This window comes from Nansenia antarctica (assembly GCF_963989245.1).
Source record: "Nansenia antarctica genome assembly, chromosome: 16".
Classification (NCBI taxonomy): Eukaryota; Metazoa; Chordata; class Actinopteri; order Argentiniformes; family Microstomatidae; genus Nansenia; species Nansenia antarctica.
Genome location: NC_137686.1, coordinates 2,378,145 through 2,395,919, shown reverse-complemented (window position 1 = coordinate 2,395,919; position 17,775 = coordinate 2,378,145). Strand labels below are relative to the sequence as shown.

The following is a 17,775-nucleotide window of genomic DNA, read 5'->3' as shown; positions in this document are numbered from 1 at the left end:
CCAAGAATGTGACAGAAGAACAAAAAACGTTAAGAACACCATAGTTTTCCACCTCCCGAAAGTGGAATCCTTTTGAAAAGTTACTCAGAAACACCTATAATGAAGACCTACCATAAAATATGTTACCATGGCCAATTTGTATCCTGAATATATTATAAAGAAATTGAGTAATAATAAACCTCAAAAAGCCAGTCGAAAAGATGAAAGGAATTGAAATGATAGAATTATGTTGTTTGTGTCAATAGGTATTGTCATTTCTGAAGGTGTTTCTCTAACATTGATTCCGTGTTGCTCTTAAACAGTGTGTGTGTGGGGTGTGTGAATATGTAACTATGTGCAAAATAAGGTGAAACAAAATATCTTTTAAAAGCAATGGTTTTTGTAAATACTACACTGTCATTGTTTGAAGAGGTACATACAGTACATGGGCATAGAGAATCGATTGAATACCTGTTAATCTACAGTACTTTATACATGTCTAAGATGTCATCATGCCCAATTACAGTGAATCCAAATAATCATAAATCAGATGGACTTCTGCTTTAGTCGGCTCCTCTGTTGGTGCCATTTGTCTGACATCACACCCCTAGAGGAGGCAGATGGAACAACCAGGCCATATTGGGAATATTGGAATGTTTTCAAAAGATGCAAGAAATTAGTGTGTTTTTGTGCTTGTAAAGTTAAAGTTACATTATGGAAGATCTAAGGGCGCTCTCTCTTCAAAAAGGTCCTGAAATGTCGAGAAATTACCTAACTAGGAAAAAAGAACCAGGAGATCCCAACGCCCCTAAAACTAAGGTGTGTGTGGTTTAATACGTGATAAATAGATATATAATTAAACAATAAAAGAATAATAATAATAAAGAGGCCATACATTGATTGATATTGTGTAAAAAGTTGATCACACATTCAACTCTCAAACAAAAAATGTAAGATAAACAATTAGCAACTAAACTAAACATGTACCTTTAATGACCTCTTATCATCCAAGTCATACCTTTAGATTGTCTGTCCTCTTATACTCTTCTCCTTTAAGTAATAAAGGGAAAACCGTCTGTTTTAGGACAAAACATTAAACTTTCAAAACATTGTCATGACATTGACTGGTTTCAAAGAAGAAGAAGGGGGGGAACAGTATTATTTCAAGTGGAGATGCCAATGCCCTGGGGGGTATTCCATTAAGGCCACTAAAGGAAAATCCAGGCTTATTTTGATAAATCTCACAAGACATAAATAAGGCTGGATTTTTTTGTATAAATCTTGCAGGATTTATCAAAATAAACCTGGGTTGTCCTTTAGCGACGTTGATGGAATACCCCCCTGTTCAGACAGAATGGTCCTTTAAAAATTGTGTTTTACCATCAAACACAATCCCTATGAGGACCTAATGACAAGAATTCCTGCTGAGATCATATATACAACAACATGTTACTTACTTAGTGTACTGTACCGCTTTGAATAAAAGACACATTATTATTAATAATAATAATAATCGTCATCATCATCATTCATTACACGTACACACAATAGATTCTCTCCCTGAATCAACCATTTGGTCACAAGGAAACCCAGCAGAACAATCCTCTTACACTTTACCAGTTTTTCTGCTAATAATCTAAAGTTATGCTTTACCAATGAGATCAGTCAATTATCCCGGATTCATCCGGAATCAACAACTAGCATGACAAATAGGCCTATAACAATCACGCACTTAAATATTTCTGTTTTGTTCATCAGTGTAGCCACCCACTTCTCCTTCTACTACTTTATCCTACATCTGTCTGTCGAGTGTCTTCTTCCTGAATTCTACATGTTAATACTGTATGAACCCTAACAGACAACAACTGTAGATGGTTTTAACACACCATTATTTCCACATTATTTAGAATGGTTTACGAATAATGTACAGTACAGTCCTTTTATATCATGCTATCTAAGATTCTGAGAGAACCTATCCCTTTCAGCTCACAACACCTAGCTTGGAGGTGGGAAATAAGATTCTTTGGAGTGTTAAGTTAAGGTATTTGTATTTGTTTTACTTGCCTGAAAAGGGTAAGAATTCTGTGAAACTCACTTAACCAAAAACATTGAGAACTGTATCATACATTCCTGGAATGCAAATAGTTGTTTGGTTTATACTGTATGTGTATAATAGTTGTATATATGAATAAAGGTGTCCTTGATTGCACTCTTAATTCTGTATATGGGTGCTTGTCTTCATACCAGACACAGACCAGCAGTGCACTACATTCTCTCTCTGTGTTAGTCCTTCCATGGACAAAAGATGAATTGTAGTTTCTAGAATTAATTGTATCTGCTGAGTAACACACATAGAGGGTTTTATATCTGCTGAGTAACACACATAGAGGGTTTTATATCTGCTGAGTAACACACATAGAGGGTTTTATACTGATGTCGTAGACGTCCATTAATGGTTAGGTCCAGCATGTGTCATGTACACTTTTATATGTAAAAGACCAATAAGATGAGGTGATGATATAAGTGCCTGCCAGCCAGGACAAAGTAACTGGTTTCTTGTAATTCTCATATTGCACTGCATAGTGCACTTTTGGGGGTTTTACTCACATGTGCACACACAGTTTTTTTCCTCGCCATGTGACGTAGCATGCAACCATCCAATGAAAGTGCAGAAGCCCCTCCCCTTCTGACAAAGTCCCTCCCCTTCTGACAAAGCACAACAACACCAGAACCTGACGTCATATCAAATGGACGCCGAGATGTCCTCAGGTTGAAAAAGAGAATAAAACATTACTAGCCAGTTAGGTACTTTAAACACGAAGTCAGAAGGGGAGATGTCTGCATATTACTCGTTTTATATCGCTTGACGTAGTGATGATTGATGCAATTTGAGTGCGTGTTGTAGATTTTACGTGCGAGGCCGAGGAATGAGTGATACTAATCTAGGAAGTCGCTAGCTAGCATAACTAGCTAGAAGGTTCTTTGTTTTGAGGACTGATGATGCTGGACAGCTGCTGAGACGAGCTGCTAGTCGTATATTGATGTCATATTTGCATAGGGGATATCTTAATAGGTTACTGAATATAGCCATCGATGCTAAATACTTTGGCAAAGAGATCAGATTTGGTTGTAAACGAACAATAGCAAGTTCACAAGCTTCTGAAACACGAAGCGGAGAAGAGAAGAGGTCAGAGGTCATGGGCAACTGTCTCAAATCGCCGTCTACGGACGACATCTCACTGCTTCACGAATCCCAATCAGACAGAGCAAGTTATGGGGAAGGGACAGACCCGGACCTGGAGCCACCACCTCCATACCAGGTTAGACCACCACCTCCATACCAGGTTAGACCACCACCATACCAGGTTAGACCACCACCACCATACCAGGTTAGACCACCACCACCACCATACCAGGTTAGACCACCACCACCACCATACCAGGTTAGACCACCTCCATACCAGGTTAGACCACCACCTCCATACCAGGTTAGACCACCACCACCATACCAGGTTAGACCACCTCCATACCAGGTTAGACCACCACCTCCATACCAGGTTAGACCACCTCCATACCAGGTTAGACCACCACCACCATACCAGATTAGACCACCTCCATACCAGGTTAGACCACCACCACCATACCAGGTTAGACCACCTCCATACCAGGTTATGGGGCTTTTCCACTACGGTGCTGACCCGGGTCAGCCCGCTTTGGTCTGCTTCTTTTCCCCTTTTCCATTAGTCGTCCCAGGTCGGTTCGGTTCGCTTCGGCTCGCTTCTTTAGCTCCACATCGACCCCAGGGTCTACAATTTCATATCCGGGTCTCTTTGCCAGGCTGCGTGTGACGTGTGACGCTGCACACCGTTGATTGGTCAATGGAAAATCGTCATCCCATCTAGGGCTGCACGATTTGGGGAAAAAATCGAATTGCGATTATTTGGACAGATATCGCGATTGCGATTAATTTGCGATTATTTTTTTTAAAAATAGCACAAAAAAAAAAAAAAAAAAAAGGGGGAGTTTTTGTAAAGTGGGGCCATATCTCCGGCTAGGAAGGTCGTATCAACGTGCAGTTTGTTTGTACGTCTTCAGGGGACTTAGAGCAGGGCTCGACAGTGCGACTGTTTTGGTCGCATTTGCGAGTGAATATATTTCTGTGCGACTATTGAAATACATTCAATCGCACCAGTGCGACTAAAAGTGTCATGCGCAGTCAAACTTATGTGTATAAGCGATGAGGGAATGAAAACAGTGAACAGAAACGTGTGTCGCAGAAATGCTTCACGCGAGTCCTATATGCGCTTAAAATGCGCTCGTAGCGCTGTGTTTTGTTAGCCGCTAGCAGCGTTTGCTTCCGGTTTCTTTACAAAGAGGTTAACCCTATATGTGCCTGACGTCTAACATTCAAATGACTCTAACTTCATATTTTTTCGGATTTCAATGTATGACACATCATTTGAAAGCTTATGATCCGTAGTTCCAATCCACAACACGTCACATTTGAAAGTGTTTATGTATTTTTTTTACATTTGAAAGTGTTTTTTGTTTATATATATTTATAATATACCAGTCATATTCTGGAATTTGTCTAAATGTTAAAGTTCCATAAGTATAAGCAAAATAAAGTACCAGTTTGTAAATAAATAGTAGCATTAAAACATTTTAAAAAACACGAACCGTGAACCGTGACCCAAAAACCGAGGTTCATACCGAACCGTGGGGCAACTGAAATTATTATTCTACTTCCCCTTTACATTGTGTGAGTCTCCATTTTTATTACGGCCAAGAGCCGGTTATGATCATTTTGATATGTTATGATTATGATAATTTGTTGTCGTTGTTGACGAAAATTGCGCAATTTGCATTGTGCTACTGAAATTCATGGTGTGCTACTAAATTTTTCAACATGGTAGCACAGTGCTACCTGGGAAAAAGGTAAGCGTCAAGCCCTGACTTAGAGGCTCCCTCCTCTAGCACCCCCACAGCCCGAGCTACGAGTGAAAGAACTAAACTTACATTGGGTTGCTTTAAAGTTGGGTTGCTTTAAAATCAAGCTTCAGATTAAAACATGTGATGGAGCATTACTAACCTGACTCAGGTGGTTTGTTTCACACAACCATCTAGGAAAGCTTAATTGGAAGCTGTTTGGAAAAGGGCAGGTACTTTCAAAAAATACTTGGCAGGTGATCTATTTTCACAGAGCATTACCACATGATACCATCAAACTATTAACTGCTCTAATTCTAATGCAAGGATGAGAACTTAAAAGATATGAATTGTATATATGATAACCTCATCTCATCTAGACAGGTGGCTACTTTCTAAGATGATCCAGCTATTAAAATGATCATTTGGGGATACACTGTGACTATAACTGAAAGGACCACATCTAGATGACTCGGTCAACAGTCGAACTGATGAATGATAGAATGGTGGTCTCTGACTATGGAGCACAGACACACGTCACCTTGACTTAGGAATCTGTGACATACTTCAGCCCAAGGCTAGGCTAGGCTAACCTCTGCGTCTTTAAAGCCGGCTGGTATGAACGAATGGTATGAGGTTATGCATACAGGACACATTCATGTTTGACAACAGAACAGTTAACTTCCATGTATCCATAAGCCTGCTATACTATATAAACACCAACCCGCAGGTTGCTGAGACTGTCAACTCTGTGTCTGTACTTTAACGCCGGGTTAGCATGAGTAGCTAAGCTAAGCTACCGTCTCAAAGACTACAAGTTAGCTAAGCTAAGTTTAAGGCTGGACTAACAGCACCGACATGCACTTGGCTGGTACAGTTAGTATAGTGAAATTGTACACTTACCTGTCGCAATTATAACATACTAACGTTTATCATACGTCCAGTAAGCCATGTGGTGTCTAATTGTCTCCGTTACGTTAGCCCAAAGTCTCATAATAATTGGACTGACTGTCGTGACACAACCTATGCCTGCGTTCGTAAATTCGCTCTGAGAGCGCCGGGTTCAAAGTCATAAAGAGACCAAGTAATTTGATTGGACAAGAGGCATTCCATGAGTGCTGATCAAATTTCCAAAAGAGGTTTTAATCTCAATGTGACTTTCTGGTAAAATAAAGGTTTAAAAAAAAAAAATTAGCTAATCGCATCATTTCAAATCGCGATTTCGATTTAAAATCGATTAATCGTGCAGCCCTAATCCCATCGTCCATATATTTCTTCACTAACCGCCATCTTGAAATACCACATTCGCTCTCGGAAAATGTCACTACAGTTTCTGTAATAGCTTATTAATAAAGATTCGAAAAATTATGCTGACCATCGTATTATCTTAGTTTAATGTCATTTCAATGAATCATATAACTTTTATTTACAACAAGCACAACACAAAAATCGCTATTATGCACCGTCTTTGCCCGTGAATAACACCGGCTGTGGAGGTGGTACAAACACAATACTCCTTTGCTAACTTCACCATCTGTCTACGGTCATTTTGAGCCCTTAACCACCGCGCTGACACCCCGAGAAGTTATGCTTTTAACCGTAAACTCGATGAACCGGGAGTTCACCCGGCCGCTGCTGCTCGCAGCACCGCTTGTCCAGTTGACAGCGGGGGCAGAGAATATTTCTACCCCGGAATTCCATTCAAATGCCCGCGTCAGTCAGCCTTTTCCGTAGAAATACATCGCTCCGTTATATATCTAACGTTACATGTTTTAAGGCTGATCTGTGCATGATAGTGCTGCATTATGTTGATCTATTTATATCGATCTATAAACGCGGAGATTGGAGCCCCGCACCAGCAGGACAGCGCTGCACTCGTATCTATCAGCCTGTCTGTATAATGATGTCATTGAATGCCGATGCTGAGATACTGTGCTGATGAACCATTCGCTGACTGTCTTAATAAATCAAGTACAGAGATTCCAACCCGTGTTGAACATTCTATTTCCTTGTCAAATCGTGTATGCTGTCATTGCTGTGCACCTAATCTATGAGATGACAACGCATTTAAGATCACAATCCTCAATAGATTGATTCCATCGTTTTACCGACAAGAAGATTCTACAATCTATCAGCCTTTCCGTAGAAATACATCGCTCCCTGTATAACGATATATATCTAACGTTACATGTTTTAAGGCTGATCTGTGCATGATGATTGGTGCTGCATTTTGACATAATTCTTATCGCATTTCCCCCGTTGTGTTGTGCTGGCGTTCAGTAGTCCAGCGCTTCATCATCCCCCTTCACCCCTTTCCATCCCTGGCGTCATTTTATCAATGAACGTGGTGTTATACATATTTACATATTACATATTTGTTGTTATTTATGGAAGTGTCCGGTTGCTGGAGGAACCAGGACGCCGCCTACACTGCACAGTTTAGCCCGAAATATATAGAGAGAGTGCTGTACCGCGCCAGCTGGTGCAACTCCCGTTGACGGCACACAATGATGCTACAGTTCATAAAGCAGACAAGTGAAGGCAGTGGTTTTAAGGGTTCAAAAACATGACTTTATTATGTGTAGAACAACATATGTGCAGAACAAAATCCAATAGAAATGATTCAAACATGCAGACAATCAGGCAGTAGCCGTCTCCTGAACATAACAATGACGCTACAGTGAGCTAAAGTAGTAGCCATCTCCTTACGATAGCCCACAGTAGTTTCTTTCTCTTTTCAGCATTTCTCTTTCGAGTATCCTTCCTTCTGTCTTCGCTCTTCTGTCTTCTCTCTTTTCTCTCCAAAAAAACACGGTTAATAATATACCACATGCCGAGGGAAAGGCATAGGATAGCTGCAAGCATAGGATAGCTCCATGTTGCTGTTGTTATGTCTCGTGAAAATATACGTCACCGCCATGGCGCGCTGTTATGACGCGTAACTCCGCCTACTATCGTCTACTCCTCCTACTAGTCCGGGTCGGTTTGTGTATAATGGAAAACCAGAACAGATCAAAAGTGACCCGACCTGACCTCGAACCGATCCGAACTGCACTAACCCGGGCTGCTGATGGAAAAGCACCATTTGCCAGGCTGCGTGTGACGTGTGACGCTGCACACCGTTGATTGGTCAATGGAAATCGTCATCCCATGTCCCATCCCATATATTTCTTCACTAACCGCCATCTTGAAATACCACATTCGCTCTAGGAAAATGTCACTACAGTTTCTGTAATAGCTTATTAATAAAGATTCGAAAAATTATGCTGACCATCGTATTATCTTAGTTTAATGTAATTTCAATGAATCATATAACTTTTATTTACAACAAGCACAACACAAAAATCGCTATTATGCACCGTGTTTGTCCGTGAATAACACCGGCTGTGGAGGTGGTACAAACACAATACTCCTTTGCTAACTTCACCATCTGTCTACGGTCATTTTGAGCCCTTAACCACCGCGCTGACACCCCGAGAAGTTATGCTTTTAACTAGGGGTGGGCATCGACGATCGATAATTGATCGATAAGGATCTTGGTCGATCACAAAATAAAACATGTGGTCGATCACAAAATAAAACATGTGGTCGATCACAAAATAAAACATGTGGTCGATCACAAAATAAAACATGTGGTCGATCACAATTTTTTTTTTTTTTTTTTGGACCAAATGTTTTATTTTGTGATGGACCAAGATCCTTATCGATCAATTATCGATCGTCGATGCCCACCCCTACTTTTAACCGTAAACTCGATGAACCGGGAGTTCACCCGGCCGCTGCTGCTGTGCTGTCCAGCCATTTTCGCCGTTCACTCATGAGTCAAATGCCGGTAGATTCGCGTCTTGTCGGCGTTTCCCGATGATGATACTACAGTTCATAAAGCAGACAAGTGAAGGCAGTGGTTTTAAGGGTTCAAAAAACATGACTTTATTATGTGTACATAGCTTCCTCTCTCTCTTTCTCTTTCTCTCCCAAAAAATCACGGCTGTTGCTGTGTACACCCGGAAGCTTTTTGCCAGGCTACGTGTGACGCGTAACTCCGCCTACCATCGTCTACTCCTCCTACTAGTCCGGGTCGGTTTGTGTATAATGGAAAACCAGAACTGATCTAAACCGAACTGGGCCGACCTGACGCGAACCGAACTGGGCCGACCTGGGCTGCTGATGGAAAAGCCCCATATGATCACCACCATACCAGGTTAGACCACCACCATACCAGGTTAGACCACCTCCATACCAGGTTAGACCACCTCCATACCAGGTTAGACCACCACCATACCAGGTTAGACCACCTCCACCATACCAGGTTAGACCACCACCATACCAGGTTAGACCACCACCATACCAGGTTAGACCACCACCACCATACCAGGTTAGACCACCACCACCATACCAGGTTAGACCACCACCACCATACCAGGTTATGGTGCTTTTCCATCAGCAGCCCGGGTCAGTGCAGTTCGGATCGGTTCGGATCGGATCGGGTCACTTTTGATCTGTTCTGGTTTTCCATTATACACAAACCGACCCGGACTAGTAGGAGGAGTAGACGATAGTAGGCGGAGTTACGCGTCACACGCAGCCTGGCAAAAAGCTTCCGGGTGTACACAGCAACAACAGTGATTTTTTTTGGGAGAGAAAGAGAAAGAGAGAGAGGAAGCTATGTACACATAATAAAGTCATGTTTTTTGAACCCTTAAAACCACTGCCTTCACTTGTCTGCTTTATGAACTGTAGTATCATCATCGGGAAACGCCGACAAGACGCGAATCTACCGGCATTTGACTCATGAGTGAACGGCGAAAATGGCTGGACAGCACAGCACCAGCGGCCGGGTGAACTCCCGGTTCATCGAGTTTACGGTTAAAAGCATAACTTCTCGGGGTGTCAGCGCGGTGGTTAAGGGCTCAAAATGACCGTAGACAGATGGTGAAGTTAGCAAAGGAGTATTGTGTTTGTACCACCTCCACAGCCGGTGTTATTCACAGACAAACACGGTGCCGTTTGCGGGTTAATAACTTCGGTTTACCGGGGGTTAGGATAACAATTCAAACGTGTCCGGGAAGAGGAGAAACCAGGGAATCCAAAAGTTTTTGAATGGAGTCGATCCTCCACTCCTATCACCGTGGACACAGCGCGGAGCGAATTCCCTGTTAAAACCGGCATTTGACTCATGAGTGAACGGCGAAAATGGCTGGACAGCACAGCAGCAGCGGCCGGGTGAACTCCCGGTTCATCGAGTTTACGGTTAAAAGCATAACTTCTCGGGGTGTCAGCGCGGTGGTTAAGGGCTCAAAATGACCGTAGACAGATGGTGAAGTTAGCAAAGGAGTATTGTGTTTGTACCACCTCCACAGCCGGTGTTATTCACGGACAAACACGGTGCATAATAGCGATTTTTGTGTTGTGCTTGTTGTAAATAAAAGTTCTATGATTCATTGAAATGACATTAAACTAAGATAATACGATGGTCAGCATAATTTTTCGAATCTTTATTAATAAGCTATTACAGAAACTGTAGTGACATTTTTTTAGAGCGAATGTGGTATTTCAAGATGGCGGTTAGTGAAGAAATATATGGGATGGGACATGGGATGACGATTTCCATTGACCAATCAACGGTGTGCAGCGTCACACGTCACACGCAGCCTGGCAAAGAGACCCGGATATGAAATTGTAGACCCTGGGGTCGATGTGGAGCTAAAGAAGCGAGCCAAAGCGAACCGAACCGTCGGTTCGGTCCCAGGTCGGCTCGCTTCTTTAGCTCCACATCGACCCCAGGGTCTACAATTTCATATCCGGGTCTTTTTGCCAGGCTGCGTGTGACGTGTGACGCTGCACACCGTTGATTGGTCAATGGAAATCGTCATCCCATGTCCCATCCCATATATTTCTTCACTAACCGCCATCTTGAAATACCACATTCGCTCTAGAAAAATGTCACTACAGTTTCTGTAATAGCTTATTAATAAAGATTCGAAAAATTATGCTGACCATCCTATTATCTTAGTTTAATGTCATTTCAATGAATCATAGAACTTTTATTTACAACAAGCACAACACAAAAATCGCTATTATGCACCGTCTTTGTCTGTGAATAACACCGGCTGTGGAGGTGGTACAAACACAATACTCCTTTGCTAACTTCACCATCTGTCTACGGTCATTTTGAGCCCTTAACCACCGCGCTGACACCCAGAGAAGTTATGCTTTTAACCGTAAACTCGATGAACCGGGAGTTCACCCGGCCGCTGCTGCTGTGCTGTCCAGCCATTTTCGCCGTTCACTCATGAGTCAAATGCCGGTAGATTCGCGTCTTGTCGGCGTTTCCCGATGATGATACTACAGTTCATAAAGCAGACAAGTGAAGGCAGTGGTTTTAAGGGTTCAAAAAACATGACTTTATTATGTGTACATAGCTTCCTCTCTCTCTTTCTCTTTCTCTCCAAAAAAATCACTGTTGTTGCTGTGTACACCCAGAAGCTTTTTGCCAGGCTGCGTGTGACGCGTAACTCCGCCTACTATCGTCTACTCCTCCTACTAGTCCGGGTCGGTTTGTGTATAATGGAAAACCAGAACAGATCAAAAGTGACCCGAACCGATCCGAACCGATCCGAACTGCACTAACCCGGGCCGCTGATGGAAAAGCACCATTAGACCACTTAGCGAGAATGGCTAGTGAGTATGACTAGTGAGTATGACTAGTGAGTATGACTAGTGAGTATGGTAGTGAGTATGACTAGTGAGTATGAGTAGTGAGTATGACTATAGAGTATGACTAGTGAGTATGGTAGAGAGTATGGTAGTGAGTATGACTAGTGAGTATGACTAGTGAGTATGGTAGAGAGTATGGTAGTGAGTATGGTAGAGAGTATGGTAGTGAGTGGCAGGTTATGTGGAGAAGCTAACACTAACCGTATCAAAGAAGTAGAGGCATAACCAAAGACAGGTTCAATTAAAATAAATGTATTTTTCAGACTTCAGAAATCATTCCAATTCATACATTTAAACAGTTCTGTTAAATAAACCTTTGGGAGATTCAATACTATCTTAGTTTCAAGCTACCTACATGTGAATTCAATGCAAAAGATCACAGTATTTCTTTTAATGGCAAATGAATATATGGGTCTCAATTTCACCAACAATGGATAAACTTGTCCAGTCGCAAAGGAAAAGAATACACGCTGCCCTTGTTGTGACCCAAATGCTTTTCAATCTCACAAAAGTGTTCCAAACAGGCTTGCCAAGAATGTCCAGACGGGGCAGTTTTTTTCCCCTGATATAGAGAGGCTCTTTATCCATGCGTGTGGGTTTGGCTTTCCTCAGAATTGAACAAAGGCCGATAGACCATATGATATCCCACCTTTCCCTTGTTGTATTGCAGTGCATAGCCTGGGACCATTATGGGATAATGGATAATTAGGTTACTTTAAGCAGGGGGTCATTCACATGAGCAGTCGGTCAGAGGGCCACAAATTTTTTTATTAATCATTTACTTTTAATTGACTTTGACTACAATAAAATTGTGCTCACACATAATTAAAAGCTGCCTTCTAACAGATATCATCATTGTTTCATTTAGAAATAGGAGTTTCTCAAGCAACATAAGCAGCGGAGGGCAGAACGTAAATGTGTCCAATGTGGAATCAATCTTGAAAATAAGATACGAATGAAAACTTACTCTGTTTGGTTTACGTTTTAAGTTCAGAGTGTTGGTGGTCTAGAGTCTGTACTGTATTACTCTGTAATTGATTGCAGGGTTCCCACGGGTCCTTGAAATCCTTGAAAGTTTGTATGTTTGAGGAAAAGAAATCAAGGTCTTAAAAGTTTTTTTAAATAGACATGGGTCATTGAAAGTGCTTGAATTCCTCTCTCTCTCTCTCTCTCTCTCTCTCTCTCTCTCAAAAAAAAACTTTTCAAAAATGTTTTACGTCGCTCGTCAACTAGTTCTGTCTCAAACTATGCCATTTTGGGTCCTTGAATTTCAGGGAATTGAGTCTTGAAAGTCCTTGAAAGGTGCTTGAATTTGATGTTTCAGAAGGTGTGGGAATCCTGTGATTGACTCCTGCCCTGTGTTTTTTCTCTAGGAACAGGCCCACATGCCCATGTACCACCCCCCCGCTAGTCACATGACCATGTACCACCCCACCCCTAGTCACATGCCTATGTACCACCCCACCCCCAGCCAAGCCCGCCTGGCCACGCAGCTGACGGAGGAGGAGCAGGTCCGCATCGCCCAGCGCATCGGCCTCATCCAGCACCTCCCCAGGGGTGTGTACGACGCCGGCAGGGACGGCTCTGAGAAGAAGATTCGAGAGTGAGCACACAGTGACATCACTGTTCAGGGTTCCACATTAACGCTTGCCCGGGGCAAGTAAAACATTCGCCGGGTTTGTTTGCGCGACACCGACGACGCTGCTGGATCCTGGATCTGTGTATCGTGTGCAGGAAGAACAACGGACGCCGCAGGCGCCAGACCAGACTAGATGATCGTGGAGTGACAATATTATTAAAGCGTACGCGCTGATCGACAGACAGATCCAGGATCCAGCAGCGTCGTCGCTGTCACGCAAACAGACCCGGCAAATGTTTTACTTGACCCGGGCAACCGTTAATGTGGAACCCTGACTGTTGTTATTATTATTATTACTATCTGATCAGTCTTATCAAACCGGGGTCAAATACGGATGTGCTTTTCTTCTGGCACTGCTGCGGGCTAGCCTCTGTAGGGTTCAATTGTTCCCTGCTAAACTAAAGCCTGGTACACAGAAAGTGTGTAAATATGAACTTTTTTTTTTATCTGAGAGAGACCCCACAAGATAAAAAGTCATGGATTGAACAGTTTTGATCGTAGTGTGTGGTGTGCTCCAACATTCCCAATACAGCACACCACATACATGAAGATCTGTCCTACGACAGTGTAGAGCAGGGGTCGGCAACCCAAAATGTTGAAAGAGCCATATTGGACCAAAAAAACAAAAAACTAATCTGTCTGGAGCCGCAAACAAATTAAAGCCTTATATAAGCCTTATAATGAAGGCAACACATGCTGTAAGTGTCTGTATTAGCTATATTAGCCTACTATCAAAAAAATGACTAGGTAGGCTACAAATACATAATGAGCATTCATGATTAAATGTTTATTTTCGCTGCAGCGCACCCTGGAGAGAATGACGCACCACGTGACTACTCTGCTGTACGACGGTGCTTTAAGTTTAACTTCCATTACAATATTAATGTATTATGTTTCGTTGCATTGATGAAATTATGGAATTACAATAAAGAAATCACATTTTTTATGTGATTTTTATTTTGAGGATTCGAAAAAACAACAACAAAATGGAACGTGCATAATAGGCCTTCTGTAATTTCAGACCCCCCCAATGGAATAAAATGCAGTCCTCTTCAACCCTCAATAATACAATACGAATACAAGATATAAGTCGAATACAATACAATCCTCTTCTCTTTTCCCCCTTATCTGGGCAAACAGTGCAATAAAACGCAGCCTGCAATTATAAAAAATAAAACAGCAGCCTTTTGAAAAGGTAAAGTATATTACATTTAAATAATACAGTTTAAGTTCGATTTCTGTGCATTATCCTCTTCTCTTTAGTTTTCTGCCAATGCCAAGTAAGTCAGTGCTAGAACTGAAGTGAAGTGAAGTGAACAGAACTACTAGTCAAGGGTAAAACACAGCAGCATCCTCTTCTCTTTTGACACGCACAATACAACGCAGCCATCCTCGGACCTGAGCAACAAAACACAATAATATCCCTATGTGTCATTCCAAATATATACTGACAAAAATCTGAAATCACTTTATAAAAACAGCCACGTTGTTACTAAATATGTGCCTATGACAGGATTGTGTTCTTACCCGTTTAATGTGACTTCTGTTTTCGGACCTCACTGGACAGCTTCTCAACATCGGGTATGTAAGATGTAACTTTAATCTTCACGCAGGACTGCAAGCTCTCATCTGTGAGGCGGGTGCGGTATTTGGATTTGATGTAGTTCATGTTTGAGAATATCTGCTCGCACAGGTATGTTGATCCAAATATGGATAATACTCCAAATGCATATTTCTTCATGTTCCTATAACTGTCAGGAAGAGCATTCCATGTTTCAAACACAAGTTTCTCGGGTGTTGGGAGGCTTTCAATTTCGCTCCATTTGTGGCTTTGGGCAAGCTGGGCTTTCTGGCGAGTGACGTCTTCAAGCTCGGCTGTCAGACTTTTGAACTTGGACACCGATAAATCTTTGTCAGCTATATCGGCCATTTCCATTTCAAGGTCAGCTTGATTTACTCCTGGGAATGTGTTCAATAAGGACGGGTCAATCTCCAGGGGTGTGACAGGGAAAGATAGTGAAATGTTTTCCTTTCGGAACTCGCTAAATCTGCTCCCAAATGCAGTTTGCATATCAACGATAGCACCTTGTAAATAATCACCGTTGAGTGTGTGATCGTGATGGGCTTCTTTGAACTCTCTCAGGGAGGGGAAGTGAGAGAGCGTGCCTCGCTGTACATGGCCCATCACACACCCGTCGGTTTGTTCGCAACAGCCACCTGCCTGGCACCGTGACTACGGTGGCCTTTACACAATAACAATAGCACCACAGCTATGACGCAAATCTTCGTTGACAGAAATGTTGAAATTTTATTATCCTGCACATTTTTACAGCATTGGAAAACGTTAAGAATGTTTGTGTCATGTTTGTCCTCCTACAGAAACCATATAAAAATAAAAAATAAAAAAATAAACATTTTCATACATTTTTGAAAAAGCTCCAGGGAGCCACTAGGGCGGCGCTAAAGAGCCGCATGCGGCTCTAGAGCCGCAGGTTGCCGACCCCCGGTCTAGAGTCTCGTCCCCCAATCTCGCGTGATCAAACGTGATCTAACGTAGTAGTACCCTGACTGACCTGTAGGAGGCAGCCATGTGCGACATGGCAAATAAAGTGCCAAAGAACGGAAAGAAGAAGACGACGCGTCAGTCAGCTCGCTTCTTGATTGGCTACATTACATTCCAGGAGTTGTCAATTTCGCCCACACACTAGAGGATTTTTGATCGTAAATATTGAACACGTTTAATATTTACGATCGTCTGCATTTTCCGAGCAGATTATCAGGAGAAATGGACTCTTAACACCTCGCACCACAGGATAATCTTGTAGGATAATCGTTAGAGCCATCCGATAATCGGGCGTTTGCTGTCCTTGGTCTTTATGTGTGTATCAGGTTTTAATCTCGAAGTAGCAAAACAGTTCCGAGTGTTTGAATTGAAAGCATGTGGTGTAGTATTTGGGATGTCCCAAGTCTGGATAATATTGATATAACTACTAGATCACAACATATTAGCATTCTAACGGTGGTGTGTGTGTGTGGCTGACTGATCCGCAGGTGTGTGATCTGCATGATGGACTTTGTGTACGGCGAGCCCATCCGGTTCCTGCCCTGCATGCACATCTACCACATGGACTGCATCGACGACTGGCTGATGCGCTCCTTCACCTGCCCCTCCTGCATGGAGCCTGTCGACGCTGCACTGCTCTCCACCTATGAGACCAACTGACCCCCCCCACACACACACACACACAAACTGACACCCCCCCCCACACGCACACACGACATGTCCTCTCCTACCGTCGTCCCCCACCCGTGACAACAACAGGCCTCCTACAGCGTACACCTCCAACCCTGCCCCCCTCCCCCCCACGTGCACACACACACACACACATATATATATATGTATATATATATATATATATACAAACCCTCCCTCACTCTCACGCCAGCAGTAACGTTCGAGGAGCGGTGGATTGTCTCAGTATTGCAGCATGTAACAAACAAAAGACCACCGCGTGGACCATCCATCACCTGGACCCCCACCCATCCATCACCTGGAGGGACTGGCTCTCGCTCTGGCCAAGCCACAGCATGCGTGTGAGTTTAGAGTGCGAGTTTAGAGAGAGTGTGTGTGTGTGTGTGTGTGTGTGTGTGTGTGTGTGTGTGTGTGTGTGTGAGCGCGGTGGGGTCACACTTTTCTGAGGACTTGCCGGTAAGGATGTGGAGGTTTGGTAGGAGCCTTGTAAGGAACGACTGCGTTTTCCCACTTGAGCAGGTCTCAGTGGGTCTCCCACCCCCAGCCAGACGGGTAAGGTCAGCTGTTAAAAAGGACGATCACGTCATCTGAATCCGGCTGGTGGCAGAACAGAACCTATTGATTGCACAATTCGTTTGTTTGAGACTCCCAATAGAACCCTGGCAACAAAAAGAAGAGTGCACTCCCACCAGTCGTCAACGTGTGGAAAATGAAAAAGGAAAGCAGCCAGCACCCAACCATGGCTACCTAAGAGTGAAAAGAAAGGCCCCCAAGAAAAGCCTAGATCGTGGAGAAACGGTTCGACAGACTGAAGCGAACCCTGTTTTAGTGTTACCGTTCCAAATCGACACGTTACAGAGCCTATAGTCTCTCCTTTAAGATTGAAAACAGACAAAAGAACTAGTATGCACACTCTGCAGAAGTCACCCAAAGCCCATCCCTGTGTTAGTCTATTTAATAGAGAACTACATGTGCGTTAACTTTTGTTTAATCCCGTTCAGATTGACTGTTCTGTCGCCATGGCTCCACTGCCACACCGAATGGGCAGAACAAGAAAAAACTGAACAAGCTTAAAGTCATCCTGTGTAAGGTTAATATGTTTTACTGTAAGAGGAGTAACATAGCTGTCGGCCGATGTAAGGGCTCATTCGTGCATGGGCAGGAGGATCAGTCTAAACAGTTAGGAATGCTTGCACACTCATTTATATGATCCAGATTTGCACTTTACCTATAGGACAATAACGGAAAACATGATATT

The 17,775-nt window shown here is 42.9% G+C and overlaps 2 protein-coding genes across 2 annotated transcripts in view; both read left to right on the top strand.

The window, feature by feature from the left end:
- LOC308171672 (voltage-dependent R-type calcium channel subunit alpha-1E-like) overlaps positions 1-2,266 on the top strand; it is a gene marked incomplete at its 3' end in the record, with an annotated part of 200,056 nt that extends 197,790 nt beyond the window's left edge. The window contains 1 exon segment of the mRNA XM_080546544.1: positions 2,227-2,266. Within this exon segment, the coding sequence (XP_080402670.1) occupies positions 2,227-2,266 (40 nt within the window).
- A 650-nt stretch (positions 2,267-2,916) lies between these two features.
- Positions 2,917-16,537, top strand: LOC308171449 (RING finger protein 11-like). Its single transcript, XM_080546298.1, has 3 exons — positions 2,917-3,299; positions 12,999-13,228; positions 16,316-16,537. The coding sequence occupies exons 1-3, from the start codon at positions 3,021-3,023 to the stop codon at positions 16,485-16,487; spliced, it is 681 nt and encodes a 226-aa protein (XP_080402424.1). The 5' UTR covers positions 2,917-3,020; the 3' UTR covers positions 16,488-16,537.
- The last annotated feature ends 1,238 nt before the right edge of the window (positions 16,538-17,775 follow it).